Source organism: Rattus norvegicus, chromosome 12 (assembly GCF_036323735.1).
Source record: "Rattus norvegicus strain BN/NHsdMcwi chromosome 12, GRCr8, whole genome shotgun sequence".
In the NCBI taxonomy this organism is placed as follows: domain Eukaryota; kingdom Metazoa; phylum Chordata; class Mammalia; order Rodentia; family Muridae; genus Rattus; species Rattus norvegicus.
In genome coordinates this window covers 39253030-39280210 of record NC_086030.1, presented here as the reverse complement: position 1 = coordinate 39280210, position 27181 = coordinate 39253030, and the positions used below count along the sequence as shown (strand labels likewise).

Sequence of the window (27181 nt, the reverse complement as noted above, 5' to 3'; positions counted from 1 at the left end):
GAATCAAGTGGGTTGACTTCCTCCCAGAATCTCTCCCAACACCGCTGTTTCTAAGGAAGGTAGGAGAGGCCCACAGGAGCCAGACACACATGGGCACTCTCAAGAAGGACCTTCATCCGTGCAGGGACACCAGACGCCAAAGGAAACGGAGCACAGGTTCCTTTTCAGAGTGCTATTCTATCTAACGCTGGTGTAAAATGTCTTGCTTAGAGAGACAGGCGGTGGCCACCTCCTACTTTGAAGTTAAAAGTCCCATGGCAGAGCAGACCCAAAACTGAGGAACTTTATGCTGGAGCTCCCTGGAGCTGAAAACAGAGGAGGTATGAATGGGTGACCCTCCCCTCCTGTAGGAGACAGAGAGCCAGGAGGTGGTCCCAGGGGATAAAGCGGCCCTAAGTGGCTGAGTAAGGGGGAGAAGAAGGGAATAGCAAGACTCTCTATGCATACAAAAGCCAGAGATACTAGGGGCACTCACCTTCCCGCCACGGAAAACATGGTACCACACGGAGGTGCCTCCAAAGTCAATGTGGAAGTCGGTGAAACAGCCCTTCACGCTCATCAGACAGTACCTGAAGTGCAGGAGTCGGGGCAGAAAACACAAGTCAGCCTCAAATCACACGTGGCAAGCAACCACGGCAGACAGAGCCACCTGACTTGACACCCTTTTACAAAGGAGGCAGATGGGGAATTTTTAAAGAACTGAGACAAAATCGAAGTGGAGTTTCCCTCCTGGGGGATGCCCCTGTAATCAGGTGACAAATCTCAAGCCTGGGTCACCCACCATAGATGCTCACACACAGCATCTAGGCTTCCAGGTTCCCAAGAGAAATGGCAACCCACAGGCCACTATCAGTTTCGACCTTTACCCCACCCCACCCCCGCCCCCACCCCTGGCCACCTCCGAGGCTCCCTTTCTGTTCCATCCTGGCTCTGTGGCTCTGATAGCTTCAGCTCTCCCCAGCAGCCAGCCCCCTTTGTAGCAGCCGGGGGGGGGGGGGGGGCTGGAATTCAGTAGTAAACCACCTGCCTAGTTTGCCAATTACCAGTCCCCATTCATCTCATTCATTGGACCAGTAGTCCGGCCAGGAATGAGGCACAGTACTGAGAGAAATGGGTAAGAATGCAGAAGATCCCTGCCCTTGCAGATGAGAGCCCAGGGTTGAGGATTGGACAGATAAAGTTAAATGATACATATGGCTTGCTAAGAAAGCAACTGGGCTAAAAATTCCACCCAGTGTGATTCTGCGCATCCCAGGTAAGGAAATCCAAAGAGGAAGTCCACAGACAGATTAGTGGTGGCCAAGGGGCTGCCTGGGCTAGGGTTGGGGTGGGGGTGGGGCAAGAATACACTAATGATCGTGGGGTTTCACTCTAGCAGGATGAAGAGATCCTAAAACTGACGATGTAGTTGTGTCACTCTTTGAACACACTAGAAAACACTGAGTTGGACACTTTTTTTTTTCTGTGTGAATGATACATGATTTTTATCTCGATAGAGCTGTTTTATCTTTCTTCTTTTTTTTTTAAGTGAAGGGATTAAAAGAAGGTCCTGGGACCAGAGAAGGGTGAAGAACTCTGGCGACAGAAGCTGGATCACAGGTTATGTGTTCAAGAGAAGGAACCCCACAGCAGCAGCCCTCCCTTACAAGCACCGAAGGAGATAGGTAGCCCAGCCCTCCCTGCAGGTACACAACAGTCTTCTGGTCCAACCCCCAACAGGTTACCACCGGCCCTAGGGGGTACACAGAACCTGAGTAAGAGAGGAGGGCACCTCACTGGCTTTCAAATCCAGGCCTGGCAAAAAATAGTGTTAACCCCCTACCACTGACCCCTACCCACAAGAACCCCAAGGGGCACGAAGGAGCGACCTCCCCCCTCCCTCCTGCTCATCTTGGCACCTCCAGAGGCCCGCAAACGCGTTTACCCCACTGACCTCTCTTCCCTGCTGTACTTTGCTCTTCCGTGGTTTGGGGAAGAGAGATGGAATGGGGCGGGGACCCGAGGGGAGGAGCCAGCAGCAAGCCCGAGCGGAGAGAATGGGGTAGGGGGGTGGGGGGCGTGGGGGCTGTGCTGGCTTGAAGGTTGGAGGGCTCTGAGAGCCCCCTCCTGGTTTGCCTTTTGCACCTCTCGCTCAGGTGGACCGGGGGCTCGGCAATATGCAGGCAGCGTGCCCCGTGTCCCTCCTCCGGATAGGCTGGAAACAGCCTTAACCATGTGTCTGCAGGAGGCTGACAAATCAGAAGGCCTCCCCGTACATCAGAGCCCCGCTGCCTAGCAACCCCATCGGAGGGGTGTAGTTGACAGCCCAGGACTGTCACGAAGCTGGCACTAGGGCTCCTGAAGTCCTGACTGGGGCTTTACATCCTGTTTGCCGGCAGGAGGTGAGGCAAACAGGTCTCCTGACTTAAGACTCAGGAAATCTTCCCTCCAAAGAATGGGGGGGGGGGTCCCGAAGCCCTACCCTACCCCACCCTCATGGACCACACTGGCCTCTTTCAAAGCTCCACTTCAAAATATTAGTCCTCATTTCCCTAAAACCAACTCTACTCTGCCCCTCTCCTCTTCTCTCTTCTCTTCTCTTCTCTTCTCTTCTCTTCTCTTCTCTTCTCCTCTCCTCTCCTCTCCTCTCCTCTCCTCTCCTCTCCTCTCCTCTCCTCTCCTCTCCTCTCCTCTCCTCTCCTCTCCTCTCCTCTCCTCTCCTCTCCTCTCCTCTCCTCTCTCCTCTCCTCTCCTCTCCTCTCCTCTCCTCTCCTCTCCTCTCCTCTCCTCTTCTCTCTCTCTCTCTCTCTCTCTCTCTCTCTCTCTCTCTCTCTCTCTCTCTCTTTTAATCTAACCTTGGTTTCCACCCCCTCCAGGCCTCAGCTGAACATAGACTAGAGAAAACAATTTAAGTGTGTTGGGTGGAGCCACGAGAACCTGTTTCCTTCAGCCTGCAGCTGGATGCCCAGAGGGAGTACCTGCAGCAGGGAAAAAGGACCAGGGTTGGGGGTGTCCAGCTCTAGGGCCCCTGGCACTGCTTAGCCAAACCGGTCACTCCTGCTTAGCCCGTCTTCCAGCCCTCTCTCCCAACCCCTCCCATGGAAAACTAGGATCCTCTGGCTGTGAGTGCTCGGAAAGTTCTCCAAGTATAGCCCGCATCTGATCTGCCCTCAGTCAGGGGCCCACTGTGTGCTAGAACACTACTTCCAGACCAGCCTCCTCTAATGTGGGACCTTCCTTTCGGCGTCAGTTCCACTCCTCCCACCTCACACGTCCTTATTAAGTCAAAGTGGCTTTGACAGAGTGGCTTTATACCGGCCCCTGCAGTCCAAAGGCAACCCTAGGATTTGCCTCCCCAAGGCTCCCACCCGCGCTGACTTGGGGCTCCCTTCTCGCTCCTGCTTGCTCTGGCGTGCCGCCTTTGCACTGACCTCTACAGCTTCCTCCTCCCAAGCACACCGCAGTCACATGGGCACCTCGGTCGGCTCGGCTTGGTGCCACAGCCAGCCCGCCAGCTAGCCAGGCTTCCGCAACGGCAAGGCTGGACAGCCAGGCACGCGACACCCCCACCCCACCCCCCACGCTAGGTGGCCTCCGTGCACCCTGCAAGTTCGCAGCTGAAATTGCGGAAGATCTGGAGCGCAGGAGCTCAGTCCTTTCAGCGCTTGGAGGCCAGGGATGGAGGGAGGCAAGAGGCATAAGGGGGGCGCTGCACCTGCCGCACCAACTTTGGGGCGCGGCCTGGGGTCTGGAGAGGTGGGGCGGCCCCACCTTGCCCTTCTCTCTCTAACTTCCAGAAACTCTCCCCCAGGTGACCCAATTGGCATCCCTTTGGGCAAAGGTCTGATGGAGAGAGCCAGGAAAGCTGGCGACGGGTGGCAGGCTGGAGGCGCCGCGCGGGCGCGAACGTACACGCCCCACACTTCCAACCCGCCCTGGGAGACACAAAGAACAGCTCAGCGACGCTGGCCGAGCATCCCGCGGGCAGGAGGCCACCCACACCCGCCCCACGCGCCACAAAGGAGGTTACCCTCGGTGGCCAAGGAGCGGCTCCCTGGCGACCCCTTCTGCAGAGGCTCGACGCGCGCCAGACCCGTGAGGCGACGGCAGCCGAGCCCCCTCCACCGCGCTGCCAGGCCCCAGTCCAGGACGCTGGGGCCCTCTCGCGCCGCCTTCCTTCCTCGGGGAGACAGGCGCAGCCCTGTGCTCATCCCCACGCTGAAACTGAACATCCGCGCGGCGCGGAGGCCGCCAGGGAGGTGGAGAGGCCGCGGCGACAGACAAGAGCTCCGGACCCCACACCGGATCCCTAGCCCACTCCCCACACTCCCCGGCAGTAGCCTGAGGACTACTGGGTCGGGGTTTTCCAGAGTGTAGACACCACCTTGCTGCACAGGTGGTGACCCAATATAAAGCCACCTGCCTTAAAAATCCACCCTTAGGAACCGATGGAGGGAGGGCCAGAGCTAAGATTTCTGGAGAGTAAGTGATGTCAAGAGGTGAGGTTCTAGTCCTAAGAGACTGGCTGTGACCACTTGGGCAATTTCTTTCCTCTCTCAGGGTAATTTACTAGAGGGAGGTAACCTGAAGTTCAACTAGACAGACTCTTCCCCTGCCTGCCCCTCAGTAGCCTTTTCTACTAATTACAAACTACAGTGTTCAATCCAAACTTCACAACACTGTGAGTTCAATCCCACCATTTCAGATGTGGAAGCCAACTGCTCAAGAGGTCAGCCCCTCCTTGACACTAACATACAAGTGGCCAGTACACATTACTGCCTGTCTGTGAATCTCCCAGTCCCGAACTTTAGCACCAAAATTCGAAGTTACACCTAATCGCTCAATGCCTTTAGGCAAAAAGAGTTCAACTCAAGTCCCACCCTGGGGGCGGCAGGAGACAATCTCCTTCCAAAGCTGGTCCTACAGCCTCCAAAGGAAGGAGCCACAAGGAGGTAGGAGATGTCTCCGTATGGGTCTGAAGAGGCAGGAATCAAATTTCATTCTTTGGCCAAACACTGTACACAGTAGAAAGCCAGAGATGTAATTAGAGTCTAACTAAAGTGTAGACTGTAACAGTCACATTCACGATCCAGTACGACAGTGTAGCCCCAATGTCACCCTTCAACCCCATCAACCCCACTTTAAATATACAAACGTATATATAAATATATATACGCATATCCAAGTGATCAATGACCCAGGCGTTCCCTCTGTACCTCCCCTCCGTACCTTCCAGCATTCTGTCTATAAACTTAGACTTTAACTGGATGGATTGTGTTTTAAGCAGGTGTACATTTTACTGGTTGAAAGGTAAAATTAACAGTTCCAAAGAATGTTCCCTATCTTGGGTATGAGCGCCGGTCATTGAGGAGGTGTCCTTGAGCAAGAACTTTTGTCACACTTAGAAACTGATGTGGAATTAAAGCTGACAGCGGCTGCCACCCTGGCAACTGGACAAGGCAACTCAAATAAGGGGCTGACTTTATGGGGACAAATCCTATTCCTTGACGGAAGGACTATAAATGATTCATTTGTGGAAAGAAAGCATCAACCCCGATCTTAAATTCTCATCGGTTGGGACCGTGGATAGATTCTCTCGTTTAGGAACTCGGCATCTCGACTGAACTAGTCAGGAACCTCTAACTGGTCATAGCTCCAAATGAGTTCTTCATGTGCATGCTTGGGCTAATGGGCTAGCATTTTTTAAATTACCTTTACATGTGTATTATATTTGGGGGGGGCAGGAGAAGGACAAGCTCTCACTATATGTAGCCTTGGCTGTTCTGGAATTCACTATGTAGACCAAGCTAGCCTTGAATTCACAGAGATCCACCTCCCAAATGTTGGGATTAAAGGCACATACATACCACTATGCCTGGCTCACACGTCTATTTTAACTATGCAGAAACAATTCTCAGAGAACTTTCACTGGGTGTGGTGACACGTGCCTGAAATCCCAACCCTTGAAAAGTGGAGGAGGAGTTCAAAGCCAGACCAGGCTACATGAGGCTTTGTTTAAAACAAGGAAACAGAAGTTCTAAAGGGCAGTCTCTCAGTCCTTTACAAGGCCCATGAGCCACTGCTTGCCGCTCAGCAGCGACATTGCCTTCACTGACCCACAATGAATGCTTGTCTCTTGATTGGTAAAAACCTAGCACACCGGCTAATGGTATCGCTGAGGTATAAATGCCAGAGTCTAACACAACACCCGAGTAGTGAGTGACCCTACACAACAGGACACACCGGGAGTTAAGAAAAGAGCCAAGAATCTTGGAGTCGTCTGGAGTCTAGTCTGGAGTCCATGGCTGTCAGCTTCCCTACCTGGTAAGACACAGGTGATCAGTTAAAGCAGCGAATCCCTGAACCAGAAGGTGGGTGTGGCTCTAACAAACGCAAAAAGGGGCCTGGTGAGAAACCACAGAACACCAGACACCAAGAGGCCACGAGTACAGAGTTTTTTATACCACCTTGGGATCATACTCCACACATCACATCCGCTGTGTGCTCCTGTCTTCCCGAGGTACAGGAGAGAGGCAGCCCCCCCCCCGGGGGGGGGGGCAGACAGAGCCTCCCTCTGAGTGTAGCAAAGAGGCTGCTTGAATGTTCAGTGACAGTGTCGTCCTGTGTCCCACCTAATACTTCCCCCAGATTTTCTTCTCAGAGTGAAAACGTGCAGTCAAATCTCGGGGGAGGGGAGTACTCCCTTTACAATCATCTGAGCCTCGCCCCTTTCTGGCTGGGATTCTGAGCTCTTTGACTGTGGGCCCACAGCCTATCATTCCTCTTAGCAGCACTCACTGCCAAAAACCACGCTGCTCCAACAGGAGGAGTGAGGAGGAGACGCCCTAATCCCTTTTCTGCAATGCATTACCAAACCCAATCCTTAGTGAGAAAGTGCACACCTGTCCAGACCCTGGGGGATTGTGGAGGCTTCGCTTCCAGACGCACGCCGCAAAGTCTCTCAAGCTCTCCTCTTCAAGAGGGAGAGCACTCGCCTGGCATGTGCAGGGCCCTGGAATTTCATCTGAGCGCCACAGAGACAAAGGGGAGGGGGCTGGGCATGGAGCTCCGTGCTCGATCTCCAGCATGACATAAAGTGCTGGAGAGATGGCTCAGAGGTAAAGAGCACTTGCTGCTCTTTTAGAAGACCCAAGCTAGGGTTGGGGATTTAGCTCAGTGGTAGAGCGCTTGCCTAGCAAGCGCAAGGCCCTGGGTTCGGTCCTCAGCTCTGGAAGGAAAAAAACAAAAAGACCCAAGCTAGGTTCCCTGCACACAAATGGTGGCTGACAACTGTACTCCAGTTCCAGGGGACCAGATACCATCTCTTGGCCTCTGCAGAGCCACATAATACATGCACACACACTCTACGCATATACATATGTACATATATAAATATATATATATCCATACATATATATACATATGTATATATGTGTGTATGGTTTTCCTTCATGTATAAATATTTTCCTTCATATATAAATATATATGCATACATATACATATATATGTTTTTCCTACTGTTTGTGTATATATACATGTTGGTTAAACACTCCCATAAAATAAAATTTTTAATTTCAAAACAAGACATGGGGTCACGTGCCTATACCCCCATTAGTCCAAAGGTTGAAGCAGGGGAAATGGAAGCCTTGGCTATACAGTGAATTCCAAGCCAGCCTAGGCTACGTGAGATCTTGTCTCAAAGAGACTACCACCCTTCCAAAAGGAAACAAAAGAGGAAGCAAACGTCTCTGTCCCTTAGAGCACAAATTGGACTAACTAATGAACGGACAGAACAGAAGTAAACAGGATATGACTTTCCAAACTAGGTCAGATGGGCACTATGTCCTCTTGGATCTTCCCGGAAGCACTCACTCTGGGGACATTCAAATAGCCTTGTGGAATGGTCCACAGGGCGAGGAGTGCAACCTTCGCTGGCTTCCGGCCAACAGCCCAGTGAGCGTTGTTTCAGAAGTGGACCCTTAAGCCACTAACCTTAAGACGAACGCAGCCTAGATCTAAGCTGCGAAGAGCCCTTGAGTAAAAACTATCTTGCTGCTCTATCTTTAGGGTCTTAAGCTTCAGGGAGGTAGGTATGAAGTGGTTGTTTTAGACTTGGACGCACAGTGGTCCTCTTGTTGCCCTTCGAGTGTCGGTTGCCAGCTGGCGTGAGCCACTGCACCTGCCTCTGTTAACTTTTTTTGGTTTTTAGGGTGTTGAAGTTAAGGGTAATAGCTATGCTACGATAAACGACCAGGTCAGGGATACTCCCCTGTCTCGGTACAGGAAGGGCTTTTCCGATATCAATAACTCTACACAATCAAAAGGGGGAGGAGGCAACAGCAGAAACGCAGGGTAGTATCAATATTCACCGGCACGTCCCTTCATTCTCTCTCTGCTTTATATCCTACTGCTCTATGTTCCATTGGGACATTAATTAAATTGTGTCATTTCCACAGTATATGCTTCATGAGAACGGGGCCTTGGCTTTAACCACTGTGATGTGATGGCTAACTTAGAGGAGCCTATCGCACCGAAATGTTAACACCAGCTACAAGTCTTCCCTGTCCCTCAGTCTCAGGGACCTGGATCCCGTTCACCGTCCCCTGCCTCAAGACTCTCAACCGAAACCTATTAAAATTCCTAAACCTCTGACCACAATGGAGCAGTATAAATCCCAGAGGGGGTTGGGGGAGCCTTGGTGTTTGTCACATGTCCCCCTCCTTCCTTCCTTCCATGCCAGGAGGGCCATCAGCTGTCTGTTCTGCAGACGCCTCCAGCCAAGGAAGCACCGTGCTTTTCAGAAACGATGTCATTTTAATTAAATTCCACAGAACCATTCCCGACTCCCAGAGGACTCCACCACGGTGGGTTTTTTTTTTTCCCACCTTGCTTATGAACATTTGAAATCCGCCTTCTTTTCAGTCAAACAAACACGCCCTTCCTAGCAAGGTTCAAATCCTACGGCCACTGGCGGAGTTCAGAAATCTGTTCGACGCACAATCTTGCCGATACATCGGAGACCCAAGGGCCTATATTTATGCCACATGGTTTTGGTAAGGGTGCTCAGGGCACATTTGAAGCAATCTCTCCATAAACTACAGAGTACACTGAAGCACTACTGAGAGGGGCAGGGCAGACTTTCGTATGAATTTATATTCCCCAGCACGATCTACTTTACTCCCTAAGTGTACACCAGGTGTGAACACCTCCTTTCTTGTCTGCTGAGATGTAGGCCAGGCAGCAGCCTCCTCAGACCTCCAATGCTCACACAGCAGGAACATTCGCAGAGGATAAGCCTACGTGAACGTAAACGTGAACGGATCCTGTTCTGCTTAGAATATCCCGGGGAATAGAAGTCTGTGTGCGTGTTGCGGGGTTGGGGGGTGGGGATCAAAACCTCCCGTACTTGTGTAGGCATAAGGATCAGAAGCTTTGAGCCCATTATCCTGGGTTACATATTGAGGATCTCTCAACCAACCTACCCCAGAACGAGAGAAACTACTCTGCGTTTGTAAAGGTTCCTTGGTATGAAGACCTGAGTCCAGATCTCACAGAAATTCCAGGGTGTGGCAGCCTGTTTGTAGTTCTAGTACCTCATGAGGCCAAGATAGGGGATCTCTGAGGTGATCTGGCTAGCCAGACTAGCTATGTGGGGGAGCTCTGGGATCAGCTGAGAGCCCCTTATCGGCTGATTCACCTCGGACCAGTGCCTCGACCTCTCATGGTTTCTGTTGGTAGCCTCATCCCCAGGATTTGGTTTCCATGTATTTCTGCCATTGTTGGATTAACACCCGAGTTCCCTGACCCTGTGTCCTCAGCAAAGCCAAGATGCCTAATTCACTGTTGCTGAATGAGTGAATGAACAGAAACAGCCAAGGGACCAATCATAACCTGCCTCTTCCATCCAGCCCCTCTTCACCACTTCTTTGCCCAATCCCTTCCCAATTCTCACGGGTTTCCTTCCATCCCCTGTCCCCAAAGCCCCGTTAGGAACCAGAGGTGGCCCTGAAGGTAAGGAGAGCACTTGCTGAGCATGCCTGGAAATCTGAATGTGACCAGTTCCCACAGAAACCTGACCTCAGACTTTAATGTGCACACTGTGGCACATGCCCCCTCCCCACGCATCACACACGCACAATAATAACAAATAATCTTTAAAGAAAAGTATGCGTGTCAGTGCCTGCCTTCAGTTCCTGCACTTAAGAGGCAGAGGCAGGTGGATCTCTGTGGATTCAAGGCCAGCCTGGTCTACAGAGTGAGTTCCAGGACAGCCAGGGGTCTGTAGAGAGACCCTGTCTCAAACAAAACAAAGCAAAGAGGAAATAAACCCCAAGTTAACTGCCCCACCCCTACCCCGTCCTCCAAGACGACTCCTTGAAAACAAGAGCTCAAAAGGATTCATTCACCTGTCTGGATTTGTCTCCCTTTGCCTGGAAAGGTGGCGGCCTGTATGCTACGTGGCGTGCTCTATACAGGCCAGGTGAGGGTGGAGCCCCTTAGCCTTATTTACCTCTTTCTCTGCCCGACTTAGAACACTTTGCTGTGATTGAATCAGAACGGAACAGAATTGGAAATGAGCCCTGCTCCCCTCCCCTCTGCACCTGAACCCCATTCTCCGCCTTTGATGCAGCCCAAATTCAGTAAATACATTGAACTTTAGCGTAGACGGGAAGAAAAGAGTCCATGAATGAATGATAGAGAGTATGAGAGAGACAGAGATAGACAGAGACAGGGAGGGACAAAGACAAAAGAACATTGAGAAATCCATGGCCTGTCTCACAAACCCTGGCACTCAGTCTGCATTCAACACTGGCTGAATAGAGAGAGAAGCTGAGGGAATGAGGAGTTCGAGGCTGAGATTTCCTGGGGGCATTGCTGGCAGCAGGACTAAGTCGAGATGCTAATAGAGCCATGTTGCCAGCACCAGTCTTTCTGGGACGCCCAGCATCTCCTTCCCGTTTCAGGGAGAGGGACAGAGAGAGGGTCTATAGCAGCAGAAGTATCCAAGGTGACCTCCTCCTCCCCATTTTCCTCCCTCCTCTTCCTCCCCCTCCCTCCTCTTCCTCTTCTTCTTCCTCCTCCTCTATTATTCAAATCCCTTAATATGAGAGGACTCCCATATTGAACAGCGGGCTCAGAACATGCTGGTCATGGGATCTGTAATGTAGGCTCTGTTCTCAAAGACAGTGGTGTTTCCTGCCTCGGCCACCCTCTGATCCACCAGGAACCACTGGATGTCAGATGACTAAGATGACAACGGGCATTGTTTGGGAAAGGTGCTTCTGGATCTTAACACCAAGGAAAAGAGAAACGGGATGGACAGATGGCTCTGTGGCTAACAGCACTTGCCACTTTGTGGAGAGGGCTCGGACTTGGTTCCCAGCACCCGCATCAGATGGGCATAACTCTTCATCCTTCCAGGGCATCTGAAGTGTCAGGCACATACGTGGTACACATAGATACATGCAGACATACACACACACACACACACACACACACAATATTCTTTAAAGAGAGAGAGGGATTAGACCAGCCCCAGTCCCACGGCGCTGCAAAAGCTGTGTCCAGTGTAGACACGTCCCTCTGAAAATGCCCCTCCTGGGACACTGTCCCACTGAGGTTTCAAGAACAGATAAATATGTACCCATGCACAAACATGGATGTCACCGAGAAAGTTCCCACCACTCCTCTCAGATCACCACCTCCAAAGAAGCTGTGTGGAGTCTCCAGGGCCAACTGGAGGAAAGGCCCGACCCCATCACTGGACCCAGAGGCCTACGCCCAGGGAGATGACACGGCAGTTTGTTTATACCTAGGGACTCGAATCTCACGCCACCACTGTGGTCCAGCCGGGTGTCAATACTTCTGAAGCAATCCTGAGATCCACATCAAGGACCAGGAAGTCCCTTGCCAATACCCACAAGATTGGGGGGGGGGGGTTGTCCCATCCCTCCCCAGTCCTGCCACCAGCCAAACCATCTTACTTCTTCACTTTGGGGTATTTCATCTCGGCAAGGGCGTTTGTGGCTTCTGTCTGCTTTTCCTTTAGATGTTGGGGCCACATGTTGTCCACCCAGTCGACCAGGTCCACCTGAAAACCAGTCTACTGTAAGCACTCCCAGCATCTCCTGCCGACGGTCCAGAAAGGACTACTCCTCTGCCAGGGCAGTACCTGGGTGCCTTCAGCTAGACTGCCTCTCCACCCTTCCAGGCATCGGACTTCCCAACCATATCCTCAGGGATAGGCCTCAGCCACACCCACCCAACCACTCTATCACAGGAAAGCCATGGCCAGGCCTCATGGGAAAGCATGCTGCTGGAGGGCGAGGAAGGAAGGCACCATAAAGGGATCGGCATACCACAGTGGGACGCTTGACTAGATGCTCCAGCTTCGTATGGCTGAACTCGAGGCTGATGACATTGTACAGTTTGTCCCTCTGTGCCTCTGGTGTCTCGTAGTAACGCACGAACTGGGACATGCTCATCTCCGTGCCCTTCTGGGTGTTCACGTCCATCACGTCCACCAGCCGGCGACTCCCTGAGGACAGAATGTACACATTGTTTACTATGACCAGCACAGGGCTCCACATCCCATGAGGGAGCACCCCACAACCAACAGCTTCAGAGCTCCCAACTCTCCTCCAAGTCTGCCAACGACTGTGTATCCCAGATAGTTTTATGTCAACCTGACACAAGCTACAGTTATCAGAAGAGGGAACCTCGACTGAGAAAAGGCCTCTGCAAGATCAGGCCACAGGCAAGCCTACCGTGTGGTGGTTCTCAAGCTTCCTAATGCTACAACCCTTTAATCCAGTTCCCCATGTTGTGGTGACTCCCAGCCATAAAATTATTTTTGTTGCTACTTCCTAGCTCTTATGAATCATAATGTAAATATCTGTGTTTTCTGATGGTCATAGGAGACCCCTGAGGGACCCCCTCCCCCAGGTTGAGAATCACTGCTACAGAGCATTTTCTTAATTAGTGATTGATGCGGGAGAACCCAGCCCATTGTGGGTGGGGCTATCCCTCTGCTGGTGGTCCGGGTTCTGTAAGAAGCCAGGCTGAGCAAGCCATGGGGAGCCAACAAGCAGGATCTCTCCATGGCTTCTGCATTAGCTCCTGCCTCCAGGTTTCTGCCCTCACTGCTTTTGATGATGAACTGTTACATGCAACCGTGAGTGAAGAAGCCCTTTCCTCCCCCATTTGCCTTGGTGATGGTTTTTTATCATAGCAATAGTAACCCTAGCTAAGACACGGCTCCGTGTCAGTATCCGACCCTGACCTCCTCCCTCCTCCATCAGTGCAGTCTACTATGACTGCTCTCCAAGATGGCGCCCCAGGATCTCCATGCTACCCCTTGCCCTTTCTAAATCAAGACCCAACTTAAAGCCACCAGGGGGCGCCATACTTCCTACTGACCCGGAGCCCGTGGTATAACAAAGCCTTTCTGTTTACAGCGTTAAGAGTCTCTCTCTCTCTCTCTCTCTCTCTCTCTCTCTCTCTCTCTCTCTAAAAATCAACAGATTCAAAGATTCACTTGAGACTCCAAAGAATAGCTGTAATCTCAATCCCATTTCTAAATAAATAAATAAAGCAAGCAAGCTCTCTTGCTTAGGAGCCTAAAGAGCTCAATAAGAACACTTGATCTTTCAGATGACCTGGGTTCGATCCCCGGCACCACACGGTGGCTAACAATCCCCTGTAACTTTAGTTCCATGAACTCTCATACCCTCTTCTGGCCTCTGCAGGTACCTCATACACATACCAGGCAAAACACCCATGGGTATAAAAAATTTTTTTAATTAACTTTAAAAATTAAAAAAAAATGATCATTTCTAAAAATGGTTTCTCAATAAATAGATAAAAGTCTTACTCAGAGGCTAGGGAGACGGCTAGGTTTGCACAGTGCTTGCCTTCCAAGCATGAGGACATGAGTTCACTTCCCCAGGACTCATTTAAAAAAAAGCAATGTGTGATGTATGCTATTGGAATTCCAGTGCGGGGGAGGCAGAGACTAGAGGATCTCCGGGGCTCTCTGGCCAGTCAGCTTAGCCTACACTCAGGGAACGCTGAATCAGTGACGAATTCATCTTATAAAAGCAGGATGGATGATTCAGGAGGAAAGACACCCAAGACTACCCACTGCCTAGACAGGCAGACAGGCAGGATTCACACGCGCACACACACAGATGGGTATGTACACAAAACCTCGTTTCTAGGGGCTGGGAATGTGGACCAATTGGCAGAGTCCTCGCCTGATACAAGCAATGTGCCGGGTTCCACCCCAAGCATCGCGCAAACCAGGCAATGTACATCCGTAGTTCCAACACTCAGAAGGCCGAGTGAGGCAGGAGGATGACCATGAGTTCCAGGTCAGCAAGTCTAGCCAAGTCTAGACTGCAATGTGGGAGCCTCTCTCAAAACAAAGCTAGGGAGAGAGAGAGAAAAAATGTTTACTCCCTAGCCTGTAGGGGCAACATTAGGTTGGTTTCATTGAACTTCAGGCTCCATCTTGTCCACCCTTCTGCTAGAGTGTGAGGAAGTCACATGACCCAGGGTCACCTGTCTAGAATGTAAGGATGTTACCCCCTAGCACTGGTCATGACTGCTAAAGACTGAGCGGCTTTCTTGTCCTTCTTCCGTGGCCCTGCTGTAAGGGGGAGGTTCTGTCGCTAAGGTCTTGTTCCCAATTGGCTCTTGACTTGCCAATAAAGAAGGCCTGGGGGCCGATTGTTGGACGAAAGGTAAGGTGTAGGTGGGACTTCCGGGTCCCAAGAGGAAAAGGAGACACAGGTAAAGAGAGAAGGGCTTTTCTGTCATACTTTGGAACGAGGAGAAAGCCACAGTCATGTAAGGTCTCGGAACAGCTAGGACCTGTAGCTTCTGCTATGGGCAGGGGCCAAGGATGTTGGCAGGGACTAGCTGATGCAAACCACTGAGTTTAGGGCAGAGGGAGAGATGAAGATGATAAATTAATTGATGAGGAGGCACTTTTCCAGGTAGGAGGTACCTGTGTCCAACACTTGTGCCACAGAAGACAAGCTATCAATGCAACTTTATCTGCAGATTCAAAAGGAAACCGGGTTAGGGCTGGCCGCCATCGGTCCCAGAGCTAAGCCAGGTGGGACAAAAGGGAGCTGGGAGGGGCTGGGAGCGCAGTCGCAGCTCCAAGGCTATGGTGGTAGCGTACATTAAAACTACACGCAACACCCTATTGTCTTGCTCTCACTATTCTGTAACAAGAATCTGGACAAAGGGGCTTGATACACAAACACACGCGTGCTTGTGCACACGGGCGGGCGACGGCTATGGAATGAACAAGTATCAAATATGAGGCGGAACGCCAGGCACATCGCCTATGAATGGCGGCCCAATGGAAAAGAGCACGTGCTTCCTGCTCAGCAAAGTCCAGCCTTCCACCTTTGCAATGGACTCTATGCCTCGCACAACACCACAACACCCCAGAGAAAAAATGGAGCCCGCTCTGGACTGGGACAGGAGGCCTCCAGGTTTGGTTGGGATTCCCCCTGCCAACAAGCAAACCTTTGTTTGGTCTTCCTTTACGCCTCTGTGAAATGGGAAAATGCGGGTCCCTAGAACGTCCGTCTGCCAGGGAGGAGGGAATGACTGAGCCTTGAAGCGGGAGGAAAACAGACACAATGGAGCCTGCCAAGTTCTCGGTGACTTATTAAGGAAGCTGGCACGTCCTGCGTGTTACACTCGAGACGAACGTGAACCCGCCATCTGGTCTGAAAGGACCTTAATTCCTCATTTTCTCCGAGGCAAAGAGGTGGTGGATGGAGACTTTGAAACACTCAACAGATAACCAGAATTGAACCCACGTATTCACCATAACCCCCAAGGTTACAGCTACGCTCGCCTAGAGTTAGCACAGAAATGCCTCGGAGCCAGAGGCTGATCCAGCCAACTGACTACACGTCTGTCTGGTTTTGGTTTTGTTTTTTTTTTTTTTTTTTTTTGAGACAGCATCTCCTGTAGCTCTGTGTAAACTCAACAATATAGCCCAGGAGAACTCCACTTTCCTGCCTCCATCTCCCAAGTACCAAGATCCCAGTCATAAACCAATTTTCTTTTCCTTTTTAAAGATATATATATATAATATACATATATATAATATACATATACATATATATAATATATATATATATATATATATATATATATATATATATATATACTGTAGCTGTCTTCAGACACATCCGATCTCATTACAGATGGTTGTGAGCCACCATGTGGTTACTGGGATTTGAACTCAAGACCTTTGGAAGAGCAGTCAGTGCTCTTAACTGCTGAGCCATCTCTCCAGCCCTCCTTTTCTTTTTCTTTTTTTTTTTTTTTCCGGAGCTGGGGACCGAACCCAGGGCCTTGCGCTTGCTAGGCAAGTGCTCTACCACTGAGCTAAAGCCCCAACCCCCCTCTTCTTTTTTAAAAGATAGGTCTCACTATATACCGCAGAATGACCTTGAACTCAAGACTCCCGCATTACCCTCCTGAATGCTGACACAGGCTCGCCACCATGCTTAGTTCTGCAGCATTCTCGACTTTTGTTTTATTCCTTTCTAAAAACAGGATCTTGCTATATAAAGCCAGGTCTAGTCTCAGAACTGGCTACATCGACCAGGCTGGCCTCAAAAGGATGAGGACCCGTGTAGTAGTACCCATCTCTAATCCCAGCACTCAGGAGGCAGAGGCAGGTAAATCTCAGTGAGTTCGAGACCAGCCAGGGCTACACGGTGGGACTGTGTCTTGAAAAGAAAACAGCGAAATCAAATGCTGGAGTATATAGCCCTACCCAGCTCTTTTATTCTCATCATTGTTTCTTTAAATCTTGGATTTATTTTCTTTTATTGTTTGAGACAGGGTCTCACCTGTGGCTCTAACTGCCTTTGAACTCACAGAGATCCACCTGCCTGTGCCTCTCCACTGAGACTTGATTTTTACTATTTTAATTATAAAGCTTCATTTTGCTACCCACTCCCAGCACTCGGGAGGCAGAGGCAGACAGAGCTGAATTTGAGGCCAGCCTGGGCTACAGAGTGAGATCCGAGAGCACCAAGGCTACACAGAGAAACCCTGTCTTCAGGGTGAGAAAAAAAAAAAAAAGGCTTCTTATTTATCTTGCTTTCTGAATCTGTGTCTCCAACACTTTCAAACGGATTTTCTGTTCCTTACTCATGAAAGTCCACTTGATCCTGTCCCAGACAGGTCTAGCACAAGTGTTTGGGCTTGGACAACTTCTTAAGGACTTCAAGACTCATAGTGTAAACTGCTCAAAGTCTGCCTTCACACACACCACTTACAGACTTCAGTGTTTTCCTGACATTCCAGGTATAAAAGTAAACAATCCTGCCATGGGGGTTTGGGACACCCTCGTTTTGTTTGCCCCTCGTGTGGCAGGAAACCGTGCAATGATCGAATGTCAATCAAACAACAGAGCACTCAGAGCCCCCATCAGCGTCATCCCCTGCTTACATTCCTAAATGCAGAGGTACACATGTAAGAGCATTTCGCAACTGTGAATGAGATTGAAACTTGAATTCCCGAGTCCACGCAGAAGTGCGCTTGGCACCCACCAGCGGGCAGCGACCCTGTATCACTCACGGGCAATGGTGGCAGAGCTGAGCACGTCTGTGACAGAGAGTGAATCCGCTCTCAAATGCTCAAATTGTTTGCTCTCCAGCTCTTTCCAAGAAGTCTGCTGACCCTTGCACCAAACAGAGCTCAGGATAAACCCAAGTGCTGATCCAAGTTAACAGCTCGTCATTATCCACACTCACTGCCCTGCTGGGCACAGAACTGCCCTGTCAGGAGCCAATGGTCAATAATGGTGAGAGGGGAGGCGTCTCTCACGTAGAAACTGAGTTACAGAAATTAACTAACTCTGCAAACAGGCAGAAGAACTCGAGGGTTCTTATCTCTTGGATTCGAGGTCTGGTTCTCACAGCAGTGAAAAGAAGGACCCATTTGCTTTACAAACAAGCAAAGCATGGTCGGTCACAAGTGCAGTGGTGACTCCCATTCCCAGGGACATGCTCTTTCTCCCAATTATAGCCATTGCCGACCACATAGGCAGAGCCACGCCCTCTCCACCGGAACTCTCACTGCTCTATGGGGCGGAACTGCGGTCATTGCTGGATTCACGAGAGACTGGACGCTTGGACAACTAACTTGCCCAAGCATGCCCAGTCACTACAGAGTTGGGATTTGAAGCTAATTCAAGGCTACACCAGGGCTCAGGCTCTAAATGCCACCTGTGCAACTGCCTATTTTTGTCACATGCTAAGACTGAAAAGATTACCCTTCCCTGCAATGACTCCAATTTCCTGGGGCTAGTTACAGCCCTCAAGAGGCCAGGAAGCAGACCCAAGTGAACTCTGCTCTGTGTCTGCCCTGGGAAGGTACAGAGCCACCAGGGGGCATCCCTGGTCTTTCCTGCCAATTCAGGCCACGTTTGACACAATGCTAGTTCTTCTTTTAACAGTCAAAGGGCCTGGAATAGGTTAGCCTCCCTAGGGTTTCCTAAGAGTTCCACCCAGCAGAGAAACCACTATTAGCATCCACAAATCCTCTTCCCCCCCTTACACAGCATCCCACTCTGTCCAGCTCTCTACGTTAGCTTTGCTCAGGATCCAGCGGATGGGTTCTCCCAAAGAGGAGAGGTACACAGTGTCAGCATTAGAGCCCCAGAGGCTGCTGCACATGGCCTGTATAGGCCAAGATCAGACACTGCATGTGTAAGGTACTCAGACATACCTGTAGGCAAGACAGCCATACACCTTAAATACATACATACATACATACATACATACATACATACATACATACATACAAACAAACAATACAGGGCTACAAAGAGAGACCTAGCCTCAAAACCAAAGCTGGGTATGGTAGGGTATGCCATTAATCCAACCACTTGGAAAGAGGAGACAGCCAGGCTACAGAGAGAAACCCTATGCCAATCAATCAATCAATATAAATGTTATATGCAATACTCAAAAAAAATCAATCGGTCCCCAGCTCCGAAAAAAAAGAACCAAAAAAAAAAAAAATCAATAAAATCTTTCTTACTCTGAACTACATAGAGGATGAGGCAATATTAATCCCAGTGTTTGGGAGGCAGAGGCAGGAGGATCTCTGTGAGTTCGAGGCCAGCCTGGTCTACAGAGGGAGTTCCAGGACAGCTATAGATACTTAAGACACTGTTTCAAAAAAACAAAACAAAGCAAAACAAAAAACCCACCAACAACACCAACAAAACAAATCTAACTAAATAAAGCTACATATTGAAACATACATATCTATATATAAATATATAGATATATAGATATATATAAAGTGTTGCATTCTGCTAATAAACTTCAAATCCTGCAGGTGAGGACAAAGACTGGTTAGATGTGAAGTAGGACTGGTTCTACATGGATGAGGCTAGACCAAAATGATGGATGAGTGGCACTTTACCCTTTTTGTTTGTTCTTAGTACAATTCCCAATGCCCAAGGAGTTTGTGATGTCTTGTGTGGCTTCACAAGCTCAGCCTGAGGATACAGTTTAGCAGTGTGGCACTGTCAGCACCTGTCTTGGAGTCAAACGACGTTTTATTTTCAATTCCTGGGCTGCTGAGATGGCTCAGTGGGTTATATGCTGGGCTTGCAGGCTAAGAGTCTGAGTTCCATGCTGGAAGTCATGTGGGGAGGGAGGGGAAGAGCAGGAAAGCCAGCCACACCCTCTTATAACCATCTGAAACATTACTTCCAGGAATCAAGACAATGCTCTCCTGACCTCCTCAGAATACCATGCACAGGGTACACACATACATACACAATGGAGAAATTACCCACATAAAAACTAAAGACAGGGGGTTGGGGATTTAGCTCAGTGGTAGAGCGCTTGCCTAGGAAGCGCAAGGCCCTGGGTTCGGTCCCCAGCTCCGGAAAAAAAAAGAACCAAAAAAAAAAAAAAAAAAAAACCTAAAGACAGGGCCTGGAGAGACGGCTCAATGGTTAAGAACACTGACTGCTCTTCCAGAGGTCCTGAGTTCAATTCCCCGCAACCACATGGTGGCTCACAACCATCTGTAATGGGATCCTGTGGCTTCCAGGAGTCACCTAACCTCAAGACTGCAGGGTATTTATAAACATAAAGGATTCTGGTATCAATAGTCCCCAAAAGGGTCTGGGCCTGTGGAAGACCCCTGAGGTCTGAGGCATCCAAGTCCATTTAAAAGGAAAGGTTCTCTTGTACCTCTGGTTTCCCAGGCAGTCACGTGTTCATGTTGCTGCTGTAGGTCTGTGTGGGTGTGAGTGCGTGTGCGTGTGGGTGGGTGGGTGGAAGTGTTGTGTATGTGATATTTATTAGGAGAGCACACACGTCAGAGGACAGACAGCCTGCTGTTCTCCCCTTCCACCGTGTGGGTCTCAGGAATGGAACTCAGACGGCTGGCTAGGCAGGAGGTGCCTTTATGCTCTTAGCCATAGCTCTACCAAGGCCCACCTGAGCTCTCTAACTCTGTGAAGGAGGATGGAGGGTTGAATGCCTAAGCTCTCTCCATCACCGGTGTCACGAGACACCCAAGAATGCACGCAGGATGCCTCCGGACACTTGGGACAATTCTAAGAGCCCTAAGAGTCATGGTTCCAGCAGCACCACAAACCCTATTCCAGGGCCCAGTTCCTGCCAGGAAAAGACAATAGACTAAACTCTTCTTCTTCTTCTGAGAGTACAAGAGTCAGATCCTCAAAGAAAAAGAAGGCAGCCTGGATTTGAGTGGGACAAGGAAGACAAACTCAGAACTGAGATCAAATCCCTGGGATTTCCCTTGGAAAACCACTGAGAGCGGTCACTCATGCAGGACCTCTCTAGGGGCTGACATACTACACACTACAAATTACATACTTCATTACTCAGCCCACTTCCGGCCAGTAAGTTGGAATAGAGGGGTAAGGAGTGAGGGACCCCTGGGGATGGAGCAGCCTGTCAGCCAGTCTGAGCAGGCTGGCTGCACACCCGTAACCCGTAACCCCAGGAATCATGAGGATGAGGCCAACAGGTGCTACATAGAGAGATCCTGTGTCAATTAAAAAAAAAAAAAAAAAGGAATTTATTTTTATTTTCCCAGGTTCACACTCAGATCTGACACGACAGCAAAAGGGTCTCAGCACCAGAAAGCACAGTACTCAGAGAGACAGAAAAGGCAACTCAGTCACAGACAGGACCAGGTGACAAAGACAAGCTGCCCCTGGAACCCAAGCAAGGTACATCTGTGTTATGGCCCTGACCTGACCTTAGGTTCCCAAATCAAAGGGTTACAGGGGAATTTTCCCACCTCAGAGCAAAGCCTGGAGTTCCTAAGTGGCCCAGTTCCTTTGCTCTCTTCCCTCCCTCCGGGTCTCAGGGCTATCTGGGCTTACACACAGCACACAAATCATGAAAATCCAACCGACCGCAGCTGCAGGAATCAATCTACAGCCCTGTAGCCTTGTAGCCCCCGGTCTGACTGAAGGCTCCTTCAGTCAGCTCTAAGAGTCGTGGGCTCACAGCCAGGAGGAGGCTGTTCAAAATCACCTTGAAGCTAACAGGAAGCACTTACAGGAATTGACCCCAAACTCTCCGTGAGCGCTACTCTTTAGAAACAAGGACATATTCCACATCACAACTCCAAAATGCCATTAAACTCCAGGAGGCTTCACTGCTGGTTTTTAATGCTGCTTCCAAAGTACCATGAGTATCTATGTCACGTATTACACTGCACACTAAATATGGGTTCGTACTCTACTTTGCTCCACAGTTTACACCAGGTGAGGCCTCAGGTATATTCCTAAACCTCTTTGGGCCTCAGGCTTCTCATCTGTAAAACGGGAATACTAGGACCATCCCTCTTGCCCTGACAGAATTATCAAAAGCACTTGGTAAGCCCAATAGTGGGGGCTCCCACAATGACTCTGCTCCAAATGGAAAAGTGCAGTGAATGAGGCCAGGGCGATACTGTGTGACTCAGGACAGGTCTCCACAGATCCGATCATCTGTGAAGGAGGATGGATCCAAAATCTTCTGCGCACTCATCTTGAACCTCTGCAAACCTCTCCAGGATTGTTCCCGTGCCTCAAGATCCTTACCTTTTTTTTTTTTTTTTTTTTTTTGGTTCTTTTTTTCCGGAGCTGGGGACCGAACCCAGGACCTTGCGCTTCCTAGGCAAGCGCTCTACCACTGAGCTAAATCCCCAACCCAAGATCCTTACCTTTATGGACAACGTGCCTGAGACATAAATCCAAGTCAGGCCAGACAGCTTGATGGTTAAAGCCATTTGCTCCCAAACCATACAATCCGAGTTTGATCCTTGGAATGAATCCACCGAGAGAGAGAGAGAGAGAGAGAGAGAGAGAGAGAGAGAGAGAGAGAGAGAGAGAGAGAGAGAGAAAGAGAAAGAGAGAGAGAGAGAGAGAGAGAGAGAGAGAAAAGAGAAAGAGAGAGAGAAGAGAGAGAGAGAGAGAAAGAGAGAGAGAAAAAAGAGAAAGAGAGAGAGAGAAAAGAGAGAGAGAGAGAGAGAGAGAGAGAGAGAGAGAGAGAGAGAGAGAGAGAGAGAGAGAGAAAGAACGTGTTTGGATGTATGGAGGCCAGCGGACAATTTTGGTGAGTCACTTTTCTCTCTCTCTCTCTCTCTCTCTCTCTCTCTCTCTCTCTCTCACACACACACACACACACACACACACACACACACACACACACACACAACCAAGACACAAACAAACCTAGTCTAAATGCAACCAGTCAAGGAGATGAGAGAAGTTACCCAAGCCAACAACAAGGAAGCCTTCTGGAGGACGGAGGCTGACGGAGGCTGAGAGCCAGCCACAACCCTTGTGTAGAGGTTATGAAAACAGTCCATAGGAGAGCAATCTCTGCCCTTCAGACCCTGAGGCAGGAGGGCCACCACAAATTCAAATGATCCTGGGCTTGAAAGGCAAAAAACAAAAACGAAAACCCTCTGAGTTCACACAGGTACAAGAACACTCTTGGGCCTCCTTTCACTTCTTAGTTGTTTGATCAGGAACAAATAATGCTGAATTCATGGATGTCTTTTCTCGTTTGGTTATGCTAGCGCCTGCACGCTCTAGCTAAGCACGCTTGCCACCTAGGTACAGCCAGCTCTGAGCCTGGGTTTGGGCATCTAAAAAACAGACATGAGGAAAGGTATACAGCTCAGGGGTAGAGTGCTTGCCCAGCGAGTTTGAGGCACTGGATCAGCTCCCAAAACCGGGATAAAGGAAAGATCGGAGAGGCACTAGACACATCATAGCACCCCCCTGTCAGTGGTAGATAAGGCTATTCAAGACAATCCGAAACTTAACAGTGACTGGACATATGACTTTTTTTACTTGATGGCAGTGCAAAAGCAAAACACATTGAGAAAGAAAAAGAAAACCATACTTTGAATTCTAAGTTTTGATCTGTTCCCAGGCAATCCGATACTTTTGGAAGGCAGCAAGCATCAGCCGAGGCTCCCACTCAGCCCCGTGACCACGTAGCTGAAGGGCTGGTACCCAACAGCGTGCTGTTGCTAGGCAGTGACGCTGAGGAGCAAAGATACAGTAAGAGCGCTGTAGACTCTTATATTTACGATGCTTTTATCACTGCAGAAGCGCTCCTGTTTATTATTGAAGGAGCTGTCCCTACAGGACTGATTCACAGTGGGAAAAACACGAGGAGGGGATGGGCAGTTTCCCTCGAATCTGACTACGAGTAGGGATTTAACTTCATAGCAAACCTGTGAGACCGGTGAAGAAAAGATACGGGGCGGGGGATCCAAAATCCCAGTTTTTCTTTGGGTTAGGATTCTTGGTGCTCCTGCCTTCGTGCCCTCCCAGGGCTGCATTTCTGTCCTGGACATCTGGGACTCTCTACAACTGCTTGTCCTATCTGGACTTCTGTCCTGAGCTCAAATTTAATGGCACTAGGACCAAACAATGTCTACATCCACACCCGCGTCACTTTTCCGCTGGGATAGAACAAAAGCCTTGTCTTCCAAGCACTGAAATCAAAGCCCACATCCGAAGCAGATGGCCACAGACCATCTGAGCAACTCAACGGGCAGAGAGCCAGTCCTCGGGGTTCATTTGTGAACTGTGGAAGCGGGACTAGGGGAAGGCTAAGAACCTTTTCCCAGATTAAAACTGGAAAAGATGCTGCCGGCAATAAACCATTTGCCTGGTACTCAAATGATCTCGGGTCCCAACCCCAACATGTAATATAGTAAAATAATTAACAAACAAAAAGGTCTGTATCAAAAAATTTCATCATGTTTAATTGTGTATGTGGACTTGTACATGTGTTTGTGACTGCCTGCGCGTGTGAGTGAGTGAGTGTGTGTGTGTGTGTGTGTGTGTGTGTGTGTACATGTGTGTCTGTACCAAGTGAGTCCTGGGAACTGAACTCAGGTCACTAGGCTTGGCAATACGTGCCTTTACCCATTAAACCTTCTTACCAAAGTCTACAATTTTATTATTTATCTTTTCTTTCTTTCTTTTTTTTTTTTTTTCAGAAATGGGGACCGAACCCAGGGCCTTGCGCTTGCTAGGCAAGCACTCCACCACTGAGCTAAATCCCCAACCCCAAGTCTACAATTTTAAACAAAGCTTTAAAGCAAGGTCTGAACCGAGCATGATGTACACAAGTTCACAGTTCCAGCAATCAAGAGACTAATGGCAAGAGGATTCAGAGTTTGAGGCCAGCCTGAAATATACAGTAAGATCTGTATCAAAAAAGAGGGTTGGGGATTTAGGTCAGTGGTAGAGCGCTTGCCTAGCAAGCGGAAGGCCCTGGGTTCGGTCCCCAGCTCAGAAAAAAAAGAAAAAAAAAAAAAAAAAGAAAGGAAAACAGGAGTGGTGGTGCTTTTAATCCCAACGCTCAGAAGGTAAAGACAGGTAGATCTGTAGACCTGGTCTACAGAGTAGGTTCTGGGACAGCCAGGGCTACAAAGAGAAACTCTGCCTCAAAAAACTGATAGATAGATAGATAGATAGATAGATAGATAGATAGATAGATAGATAGATAGATAGAGATGGATAGACAGACAGACAGGAAGAGGGGCTGAGGAGGTGGCTCAGGGTTAAGAGCACTGGCTGCTTTTCCAGAGGTCCTGATTCAATCCCAACAACCACATGGTGGCTCACAACCATGTATAATGAATTCTGATGCCCTCTTCTAGCATGCAGAGTACATGCAGATAGCATACTCATTTACTGGCTGGAGAGATGGCTCAGTGGTTAAGAGCACTGACTGCTCTTCCAGAGGTCCTGAGTTCATTTCCCAGCAACCACATGGTTGCTCATAACCATCTGTAATAGGATCCAATGCCCTCTTCTGGTGTGCCTAAAGACAGCTACTAGATACTCATAAAAATAAAATAGTTTTTTTTAAACAGGAATACTCATTTACATAAAGTAAATAAATAAATCTAAAAAAAAAAAAGAAAGAAAGAAAGAATGAGGCAAGAAGATCAGGAGTTCGAAATCATCTTCCACTACCCAGTGTGTTCAAGGCCTGGGCTATGTGAAACTCCATCTCAAATAAATTAGTTAATCAATTTAAGAGATGGCTCAGTGGGTCATGTGCAGCTTCTAAAACATAAATACCAGAGTGCCAGCTTTACCCTGGGAAAAGCCAGGGAGACCGGAGCGACTGTAAACCCAGCTTGTACACAGGAGGTTTCAGCCCAGCCTTGACAATTGGTGAGCCCTAGGTTCAGAGAGAGACTAAGGCTCAAAAAAGAAAATGGAAGGTCAGTGGCATGGCTCATGGGGTAAAGGAGCTTGCGGCCAAACCTGGTGATGACCCGAGTTCCATCACCAGGTCTCATTCCCACGGTTCAAAGAGAGAACTAAGAAAGTTTGTCTCCTGATCCTAACGCTCGTGCCAAGGCTCAGGATCCCACAATGCAATTAATTAATGTAAACATTCAGGAGGAGACAGAGGTGATCAATATAATTAGATCAATGAATAAACGATTTTCATGACTATTTTTTTTGGTTTTTGGTTTTGTTTTGTTTTGTTTTGTTTTGTTTTGTTTTGTTTCTGGGAGCTGAGGACCAAACCCAGGGCCTTGTGCTTGCTAGGCAAGTGCTCTACCACTGAGCTAAATCCCCAACCCCTATGACTATTTTTTTTAAGGGAACCCTAGAGTGTCGGTTGGCTCCAACATCTCTTTAGAGAGAAAGCTAACACAAACACAGCAATCAGGCCCATAACCACGGGAAATCTCATTTCTCTGAGATCCAATCCCTTTTCTGAGACTTAAAGCATCTTCTGGGGCGGGGCAGGAGGGGAAAGCCAGGTGTGGTATAGAATTCCTTTAATTCAGTATAGGGGGGAATCTCTTGAGTCCAAGGACTTCTGGTTCTATATGGTCCACCAGGCTCCCCATTCTCTCTTCCAGCCCCCTTACTCCCTGAATTCCCAAAGAATAAATGTAACCCAGGAGACCCTATAGGCCACCTAGAATCACAGGACCTACTGTGGTCATCTTCTCTAAATGTATCCCTAGGTGAAACCAGCAAGGTCCAAAGTCCCTGGGGGTTGGGGATTTAGCTCAGTGGTAGAGCGCCCTGGGTTCGGTCCCCAGCTCCGAGGAAAAAAAAAAAAAGAAAGTCCCTAAGACTCAAATTAGCTGTAGAAAAAGATTGACGCATTTTTGAGAACAACCATAGGCCCCTACTATCAGATTCAACCAATCTCAGATTGAAAACGTTTCAGGAAAGAAAAAATTCTGACTGGTTATGGTGGACTATTAGTTCATGCCTATAATCTCAGCAACCAGGAAAGAGACTTGGAAGATCAAGAGTTCAAGGCTAGCCTGGACTATATAGGGATAAACTGTCTCACACTTGCACTTTCCGGGCTAAGGATTTAGTTTGCCCTAAATTGGATCCCTTAGAAAAAAATTAAGTAAACAAAATGTGTCTATATTGAATGTGTTCAGACTCATTTTCCCATCAGTAGATTACATTGTGGCAAATGCATCAAGACAATTCCTTATTTAGTACTAACATTGTATTAGGTAATGAAAGTATCCTAAGGGAGCTTTAAATGCTGAGAAGATAAGCAGATTAGCTATAAATGCCAGGGCACCTTACATATACATGCAGTTTTAAGCATCCTCGGATTTTAGTACCATTGAGAGCTTATAGGAT

At 49.0% G+C, this 27181-nt stretch overlaps 1 protein-coding gene across 13 annotated transcripts in view; it reads right to left on the bottom strand.

Moving 5' to 3' along the window:
* Positions 1-27181, bottom strand: part of Kdm2b (lysine demethylase 2B) — a 137705-nt gene that overhangs the window by 81916 nt on the left and 28608 nt on the right. For 8 of the 13 annotated variants that reach the window (XM_063271329.1, XM_063271328.1, XM_063271330.1 and 5 more), the window contains exons 5-7: positions 12339-12517; positions 11964-12070; positions 476-569 (exon numbers count right to left, since the gene is read on the bottom strand). In XM_063271329.1, coding sequence (XP_063127399.1) covers positions 476-569; positions 11964-12070; positions 12339-12517 — 380 coding nt within the window. Of the gene's footprint in view, positions 1-475; positions 570-1933; positions 2320-2916; positions 2958-3410; positions 3542-4009; positions 4140-11963; positions 12071-12338; positions 12518-27181 lie in introns of those variants that run through there. The other 5 variants (XM_063271334.1, XM_063271335.1, XM_063271333.1 and 2 more) reach the window with 5 other exon arrangements.